Genomic DNA, 9,278 nt, shown 5'->3' with positions numbered 1-9,278 from the left:
CTATAAAGTTACTCAGTTTCAGATGAACACAGCCTAATTGGCAGAGGTAAAAAAGACAATTATCTGGCCATAATTGACATTATCTTAATCAGAATTTAAAACGAGGTCCATGTTTATAATCACTTCCCTTACTGGAAGTAAGGGAAGTGAGCCAAAATGAGAAAACCAGTCAATGCCATGTGAATTGACAAATCTGACCAGATTGCAAGTGTGTTCCACAAAAATAGTCAACATTTATGACACGAGCTGGAGACTTCTTATAAACTGATAACTGTGTAGCCTGATATACACAAGTCACAAGTGATAAATGAGAAAGGCACAGACAAAGATTAATCAGAGGTCATTTATTGTTCTCTCTGGACTGATCCAGAGCAAGGCGAATGATATGCAGTAAAAAAGGCCTTTGTCAGCCCAACAGTCATAGTGAAGCATCAATCCACAGGCACTGGGAGTGGAGAACAAGTTTACCAGTTTAAATGTAAGACAACAGATTCCATCTTTGTGTGTGAAATCATCTTCTATGTGGAGTGCGACAACGTCTGTTTATGTGTGTGTGAGGAAGCTGTTGTACATAAGACGAGTCACTTCTGTTCTGTAAATGCCTCCTGCATTTGCTCCTCTGATGCAGAGGGCAGAAGATGCAGGGTATCTTCATTAATTGAACCGTCTTTGTTGATGGTGACCAGCGGGACTTCTTCCTTTGCCGGGCCTGGCGGAGGCACCAGGCCGCTGTCACCAGCCACGGGGAAGCCATCGTGGTTGAAAGATGCGTCTGCTAACTCAGCAGCAGGATCAAATCCTCTCTCCACATTTGTGTCCCAGTCCTGGTCTGAAGGCTGAGGTAGACTGGCCATAAGTTCCTAAACAAATACACAAACAGATGACATACTTGAAGCTGATACCCCAGTGGAAGTCATTGCTGTGTAAACGTGACATGTGATTGTACCTTCTGTCTCTCCAGGTCATTATTCCTCAGAGCACTGAGAAGGCTCCTAGTGAAGCTTGCAAGCTCAAGGTATTTTTGTTTTTGGTTCTCTAGCTCGTTCTCTAAGAACTGCACTTCTTCGTGCTGAAACAAAGAAGCAAAGCGTGAGATGATGGCATGTTACAAGGCAAAATAACTTTAAAAACACAGTCCATTGCATATCATTCGGTTTGAATAAAGGGTTATTTATGTCTGTGTGTGTCTTCACCTTGAATTCCAACAGATGTTGCATTTGCTGTAGGTCAGAGGCCACAAATTCACCACCATCATCATCGTCTTCATCATCTTCTTCTTCATCCTCACCAGTTACTTCAATCTTCTGTTGGAAAAAAGACAGGATCAAGTGATATTAACTTCATATAATAATAATAATACCTTTGTTTATATAGTACCTTCCAAAAAGAAGTTACAAAGACTTGCAGACTTAGTAGTGACTGAACTGGAAAGGCTTGGTCAAAATTGGTTTTGTGGTTAGACCAAGGAATGGCCAGTAATGACCTGCTGTACAATCTCAGGTTGCACTGTGGCTTGTAGGGTGTTAGGTGGTCAGCAATGTATTCTGATGCTAGCCCCCTATGAGCCTTAATAAAATATAAGATATAAGTTAAGGTTATTCTAATTAAGTGCACACTAAAAAAAAACAGTGTTCCCACACCTTGGTTGACATCAAATTCAAGTCAATGACTTTCCAGGTCCAATTCCCTCAAATTCAAAAACCAGAACTGTTCTGACACAGCTTAAGATGGGAGGGCAACTTGTAAGTGCCGCTTCACCTATGGCATCTAAATTTATTGATTTACAGCATGCTCTGCATCTGAACAAGTGATTGTCCTTGGGCTCTTGGCCAAACTTGTCTATGTAATTATTTTTGGTCAGCCAGAGATCTCGAAATTTCCATTTCCCGGGTATCACGTAATTTGCTCTCTCTCTCTCACTAAACTTTATTTCCTTATTGTTCTACATGGAATCTCACATCAACGGCGGAGAGAGACACCGCGTAGTCCTTGTCTACATACATCAAGTAATGCAGGGTGCATGAAACAGTTGGTGGTGTTGTAATAAACAAGTCAGACATTTACCTAAATATCAACTTAACTTCTTTCTTGCAAAAAGCACTTTCAATGACCCATGTCTATTTAGGAAGATTTTCAAAAACCTCAAGGACCCGTGGATGCCCTGAAAAACCCCCAGTAATAATATGCCCAGATATTAATATGACTTATTATAGAAACACTAACATACTACATAAAAATAACATCTGTTGAAGCTTTTATTATCTTAATCTAGGGTTGGAGACTAGTGATAAAAACAAAAACAAATCACCACTCTGACGTTTTACCAGTTATTCAGCAACGTTTTGAGAACAACAAATGAAAACCACACTTATCGCTACAGAAAGAGACCATTTCTCTTGTCCTATTACAATCACTCGGTAACAACCAATGTTGGCTTAACAACTGCCTGCTAATTTACCTGAAACAAAAGACTGTGATTGGCGGGGATGTTTATTATCATTTTCTTAATCCAAATGTTTATGTTGACACTAACAAGTTAAGTGTAAGACTTCCAGCGGGACCCAACCATGTATTTTTTTATTGCAATAAGCTAGGATGAACAAGTGGAATGACTAAGCCCTACATAAGCTTTGATATTGATTATTTCATTAGAGGATGAACACTATCCCAGACAGAGTACACCGTCAAGTGGCTGAATGTAATGACCTTTTTTTCTGTGATATCAGAGAAACAATGAATTACCACATTATTGGCCATTGAAGCAGCAATGGACACATCTGTCACATCTTCTCTGTCTCTGTGTTGTGAGTCCATGGATCCATCTAGAAGACATAACACTACGTCATTACAGAAACATAGCACTTAGTGGAGGATGCTTGAGTGTGTGTAGCGTCTTTGGTCTTACCTTCAGACAGGCAGAGAGATCCGCCATCATTCAGGTCATCTCCGAGGTCAGGCGTTCTGAGCCTTTCTTCATCAGGGCTCAGAGTCATGGGACATTCATTACCTGGGGATGAGGTTGAAAATACAGCAGGACCACCTTTAGGGGGTGGAATCTCAATACCCATCAGTCGGTACTTCCTTCGTCTATTACTGATCCATGTCTGCAAATTGAAAAAACAGTGACAACTTGGGTAAGTGCCACTGATGTGGACAAAATCAATCAATCAAACTTTATTTACAGCGCAATATTTATGCAAACAAAATGTAGCACAAAGTGCTTTACATAATAAAAACAGAATCGCCCCTAGCTGCCCCCAGACGCTCGGCAAGGTGCCACAACCCAGCCTCAGGCTGGGCAAAGAGCCAAACACCACTGCTACAAAGTGCATGGACCCCGTCTTGCAGCCACCATTTTAGATTTTTAGAAAGTTGGTAAAAAGTTGGGCCTTAAGCCTGCTGTTCCATAAACGTGGGGCGTAATGCTGGAAGGCTGCCACACCGTGGGTTCTAGTCTAATGGGTATGTTTAAAAGGCCCGTGCCGGAAGACCTCAGGTTCCGGGAGGGTTCATAGGGTAAAAACAAGTCTGCGAGATAAGAAGGCGCAAGACCATTAAGACAATTTAAAACCATAAAAAGGACCTTAAAAACAACCCTAAAACACAAAGGGAGCAGGGGGAGTAATTTTAAAACCAGTCTAATGTGAGCTGGTAATGTTTCTGGTCCTTGTCAATGCACAAGCAGCTGAGTTCTAGAGTAGCTTCAAGGTGTGAAATGGCTTTTTTGGGAAACAAGAAAGCAGGGCATTACAATAGTCAATACAACAGGAGATAAAAGCATGCATCAGCATCTCCATGTACAAAAGTAATCTGGATATTAATATCGATCAGTTTTTCCACAAAGTGATTGAAAAGTGCTTAAAATGTAGTTGTCTGTTGCCATATCACAAGTGAGTACCTGATACACAGTAAACATTTATTATAGATTTATAACAGTAGTGAATAACGTTTGAATATAAACAACTGTCCTTTAGTTTCAACCCATTATCAAATGAGTTCACATTATGCTGCTTAAACCTAAAGTCAGCTCCATAAAAGTCTTTCTGTATTTCGTGGTACAGCAGCGCACAGATCTTAAGTCACCCAGCGACATTCCTGCGTGCAGTTGTTTTATGTCAAGCAATATCTCTGTCAGGTCTGATGGTATTGCTTAACATAGCCACATTTCCAAACAATGGTGCCAAACAATGGTGCATCATTTCTGTTCACAAAAACCAAACAGAGGCAGAATAACATAACAAAAAGTACACACAGCAGCTTTAAGGAACTGTGTAACTTCATATGATTCACAGAATACTACTGTAGCGTGCATCTCTGTAGGCACAGACTTTTCCTTGTTGAAATAAATATCCTAGTAAGTGAGATGGCAGTAGGTCATGTGTGTCAGGACTGAGAGACTATATTTAGTTCATCAGTATTACTGGGGCCCTGGCATATCTGGGGGACTTTTACACAACTTTGTGTAAAGAGTGTTAGAAAAACTTCCGTGACCTAGAAAAGTCACACTGCTTATTTGATCTCAAAAAGGTCAGACTAGTCAAACAGTGTTTTCACCAAATGTCACCCACAGGTGGCCAGAACACATGCGAGTGGCTCAAAGGTTTCATAGTCAACATAAAATCTCTAAGGTTACGACGACACAGCACATATCTTTTGACATTTCTGTTTCTCTTTTAGCATTTTTCACACGCAAAATGTCATTTGCAGCCTTGCAGCGATCGTTACCTTGACTATTTCAGTGTCTACATTGAGTTGGTTGGCTGCAGCGTTGATCTTTTCCCTGCAGACTGAGCCCAGGCTGGTCATACCTCGGTCCCAGTAGCACTTCAGTTGCATGAGATCCCCGTCACTGAACTGGGTCCGATCCTGCAGCTGGAAACAAACACCTCTGTTTGACTTTACCAAATCTATGCAGGTCTTAAACAGGCTCACAGTAAATGTCCGTGTTTATCACAGCTTCCTTTTAAAAGGAAGTGGAGTGTGTTAGTGCTGAGACAATATGCTTTTGTCACAATTTTGACTATATCGTCATACTTAGATTTATTGCGGTTCTAGAGGTTTTGCAATTCAATCAATCAATGTGCATCACATGTCAGTCTGACATTAATGGGACAGTTGTACGTAATTTTTCAACAGAATATTTTTAAAGTTAACTACTATATAAAGCTGCCCTTAGTAATACTAAAACAAAAACAGGCCAAGTAGAAAATAAAGTGTTGTGTTTTTTTTAGCTTTGCTTACTCAGTGTTCACTGAACTAGTGCTGCAATAAAAAATGAAACAGTGGACAGCACAAATGTGAGCCCTCGTGTAAACATGCTTCAAATGAAGCGGAAAAAAACCCTGGATTGCAGAAAATACACAATTCTGGGGGAGAAAACACTTTTGTTTTATTTATCTAAAAATAATGACAATATATTGACAAAAACAAACTTACTGTTCTTTTCCTGGAGTTGCTGATAACCCAGGGGGCAGCAGACACACTGACTGGAGTCTGTACAGAAAGACAAGAGACATTCAGGTTACGTTTTACAATTCACTTGGTAAAGTGAAACGTCAGCAATACTAGGAACCTCACCCACCTGTGAGCTGGATTCCCCTGTGAGTGAGGTCTGTGCTGTGATGGAGTAGCTGCCCTGAAGAGTTGTGTTGCTGTGAAGAGGAGCAGGCCTGGAGCTAGTCAGAGGAGGTGTGTGGCTTCCTCTCACCACAGACACTTCAGCCTCAGTTGGGCTGGACATAGTTTGCTCCCTGTGGAGATGTGTCTGAGCTGCCATACTGGCCAATTCCTCCTCCCTTTGCCACTCATCTGCTTCATCTCCGGTCTCCATGGCAATGGAGATGCTGGAGAAGTTAGAACTGGTGTCATGAGGGTGTGGCACATGCCTTTGACTCTCATGACGTTTACGAGGATAAGATGGTCCAGATGTAAGTCTGTCGGCCTCACTTTTTTCTGACAAAGTGAAGACCTGCTGAATTCGAGGCGTCTGTTCGGAGGAGGAAGCAGAGTTTTGTTCTGTGACGGTATCCTGTGTCTTGTGTGTGACAGCTGGATGAGACTCAGGGTTGGAGTGAGGTCTGGGCTGAAGCTGAGCCTGGGACTGTGAGGAAGAAGACCAAGGGCGTGTTTGCGCTGTACCGTACTGCCTAGTCCAGCTGTGAGGTACTACCCCTGCTCCAGGTCCTGCACTTGTCCCTGCTTCTCCAAGGGATGAAGTTCCCTTCCTGACAGCAGTGTAGACTAATGGCCCTGAGGCAGATGTGAGGGATGGGGGATTCTGTGAGAGTGACACCAGCTTGGAGTGGAAGGGTGAGGTGGTGGAGTTGTTCCTGCTCTGCAGGACCTGGTTGATCAGAGATGAGGGAGTGTGCACAGAAAGTTCGGGGTCTGACTGAGAGGGGGGAGCAGTTGGTTTTTGTCGAGAACGAGGGATGGAGTTCAGAGAGTAGATTCCAGTCAATATTACGTCATTGTTGTTGTTGTTGTTGCTTCCACTGCTGAGAGGAGAGGAGGAGGAAGGAGAGGAAGATGCTGACGAGAACGAAGGGAAAGACGAGGATGGAGGAAGAAGGTGTACTCGATTCTGAATGGTCCGTGCTGCAGCCATGTCAGCGGGAAGGAGTGCCCCTGCCGCTATGCTATGATTGGACAGAGAACCTCCAGCTAATGTGTGATTGGAGAGAAGTCCCCCAGTGAGTACATGACTGGATAGGGAATGAGACAAACCTCCGTTCTGGTCTGCCCTGGAGGCAATCTTCCGTCTTTTGTTGCCAACCCATGTCTGCAGAGAAGAAGCACAATCAGCTCAGCAACATTTTTCTAAACCGTAAAGGGACAAAATCTTCAGGGAGTAATAAGTTATGCCTCTGCCCTAGATGAGAAACTGACACACTCATGGCCTTAATTACTTGCTACAGCATTAAATGAACATCCATTATAAAAAAAAGCACCAAGGTGCAACACAAATCACAATGAGGAGTGTTGCCTCCGTCTAACTCATTCACACAAGCACATTTTTATGGGCCCTTACTCGAACCACACTGAAGTCCAGTTTGGCCTCCTGGGCACATTGGAGTATCAACTGGAAGCAGGCCTTGCTCTGATTGGTCATCCCATTCTCATAGTAACGTTCCAGGATCCTGTGCTGTTCAGGGGTGAACACTGAGCGCAGGTTCATCTAAGAGAAAATCACAAAGGAAATGCAAGAACATATGGAACATTTTACTAATCAGCTTAAGTTAAGACAGATGCCTACTTAAAACAAATCTAAAAAAAAAAGCTTCTTGTGTAATAAACATTTATTTAGCAAATACATGAACTATTACATAATGCTGTCCAAAATATCACATTTTCAACATGACTACTGCAGCAGGATTGTATGTTTTTGTTATGAATTTGTTGTAAAAAAAAATCATCCTATGGTATATTTCCTACACAGAAATGCTATTTGTGATAAACTCACAGTCTGCAGGCCACGCCTTTGTGGCCATGCATCCATTCTGCTACTGGAGGGGAATGGGGCCGCCATGCAGGTCACAGCAAAACCTCCATATTACTAGGTTAGTGCGGGTTGATCACAGCCATCCTGTCTCAGTGTACCCGGCACACTTCTGCGTACTGCGGCTGAGGAAGCAAAACAAGACAACACTTTAACTATAAAAGACTGCAAATGTATCAAAAAAAAAATCTCAATTAGGATCATGTTTCTGTGCAACATGATGATGATGATCAGTTTCAACAATTAACAAACACTTTGTCATGTGTCTGTAAACAAAGCTGAAATATCTACATGTCAAAGAATAATAACTGATGACAAGGCTATTGTGTTAAAGACATAACATCATTCATGGTGTCGTGCTGTTCCTTGCCAGCCACTGCTCTGTTTATTTATACATTTTATAAACTAAACAAAAATAATAATAATAACATGACACACTAACTTGTAACAATTAATGTATTACCTCCACAAAGGAAATTATGTTTTGGGGCATATTTGTCTGTCTGGATGGATTTGGATAGTTTTTTTTCTGGGGGTGTAGTTTAAGGAACAAGGTGAAGATAATAAGATAGTAATAATAAAATAATAAGAATTTGGTGGTGTTGGGATACGATCACAGATTTGGGGTTTAAAAATAAACAATTGTTAACCTTGTGAGATAGGTATTGACACTTTTGGAAACTGAACAGCATTGGACCACTATTTTTTAAATGTTCATTTGTTAATCCTGTTCTATGTCTCTTCAATTAGATGTGTGAATTATTTATCACTGTTTTCAGCCAGTATAAGAAAAAAAAACACTAAATAAATCCCAGTTACAAACAAAACATATATTGGCAAAATGTGGTAAATATGTGACCCTGAAAACTATTACTAGTAGAATAATAATACTAGTTCAATTCTGAAGTAATTTCAAAATAAACTTCGTACACAAATAATGTTTTTGCTTATGCTTATTGATGCACAACACAAAGAGAATAAGGTTACAGTATTTTCTACGGATTATAATTATATTATAGTTTTGTAGCTATGTGTTATTAAGAACGAAGGAAGAAGAGGAAAGAAAACCAACAAGCCCTGTTAGATATTTATAAACAGTTGAAAAATAGTGTTGACCAAGTGTGACAGAGAAGAAAAAAACGTTGTAGAAAAAGAGAAATTCACATACGGGAATGTTTCGCGCTCAGCTGCTTTATTTTGGCAGGCTGTCTGCGCATGGCTACAGTCAATAGCTCTAGAAGGAGAGGATTAGCCAACAAATTGTGGGCACGTCAGATTAGTACGCCACCAAGGCAACGGCGTGGGTATTCAGAAACACGATAACCACGCAGGAAGCACATGCCATAAATGTACGACAGCGAACCAGAGAGTAAACAAACCGGATACGCGCCGTATCATCACAGCGGAGCGGACAGCTCACGTTAGCTTACCACAGGCCCGGGCGGCCATGACTGAGCCAGCCAGCGTTAGCCACCATTAGCATAGCTTTCCCACTGGATAGCAGCAGCTAAACTTTTCCTTCAAATCTGTGATTTCTCGACCCTGGTATGGTCGTTCTCTCTGACCCTGGCTCCGAGCACACACGAACACAAAGCACACGGAATGAGCCGAAGCCCAAAGTGAGAGACCCGGTCCCTGCTTACCATGTGTGATGTCAAATTCAGAAAGGACGTTCAAATTCAGCAGATTTCTTCAGCTATCCCCTAAGCGAGACAATGAAATCAGAACGTCCGATCATCAATTCTAATCATGATTGTGACGTGTTCGCAGACAGGAGCCA

At 41.7% G+C, this 9,278-nt stretch overlaps 1 protein-coding gene across 2 annotated transcripts; it reads right to left on the bottom strand.

Moving 5' to 3' along the window:
- Positions 1 to 329: 329 nt before the first annotated feature.
- Positions 330 to 9,273, bottom strand: hdx (highly divergent homeobox). Of its 2 annotated transcripts, none has more exons than XM_058650665.1 (11): positions 9,142 to 9,273; positions 7,463 to 7,623; positions 7,031 to 7,177; positions 5,582 to 6,781; positions 5,437 to 5,493; positions 4,726 to 4,872; positions 2,906 to 3,104; positions 2,743 to 2,822; positions 1,194 to 1,304; positions 947 to 1,069; positions 330 to 860 (listed from the first exon to the last, which is right to left on the bottom strand). In XM_058650665.1, the coding sequence occupies exons 2-11, from the start codon at positions 7,526 to 7,528 to the stop codon at positions 582 to 584; spliced, it is 2,409 nt and encodes an 802-aa protein (XP_058506648.1). In that variant the 5' UTR covers positions 7,529 to 7,623; positions 9,142 to 9,273; the 3' UTR covers positions 330 to 581. The 2 variants fall into 2 exon arrangements, with proteins under 2 accessions (XP_058506648.1, XP_058506649.1); XM_058650666.1 differs by lacking the exon at positions 9,142 to 9,273 and adding an exon at positions 8,929 to 8,948.
- Positions 9,274 to 9,278: the final 5 nt, after the last annotated feature.

The sequence above is a fragment of the Solea solea genome, chromosome 14 (assembly GCF_958295425.1).
Source record: "Solea solea chromosome 14, fSolSol10.1, whole genome shotgun sequence".
Taxonomy (NCBI): Eukaryota; Metazoa; Chordata; class Actinopteri; order Pleuronectiformes; family Soleidae; genus Solea; species Solea solea.
The sequence above is the reverse complement of the archived record's forward strand: the minus strand, read 5'-3'. Positions and strand labels throughout refer to the sequence as shown.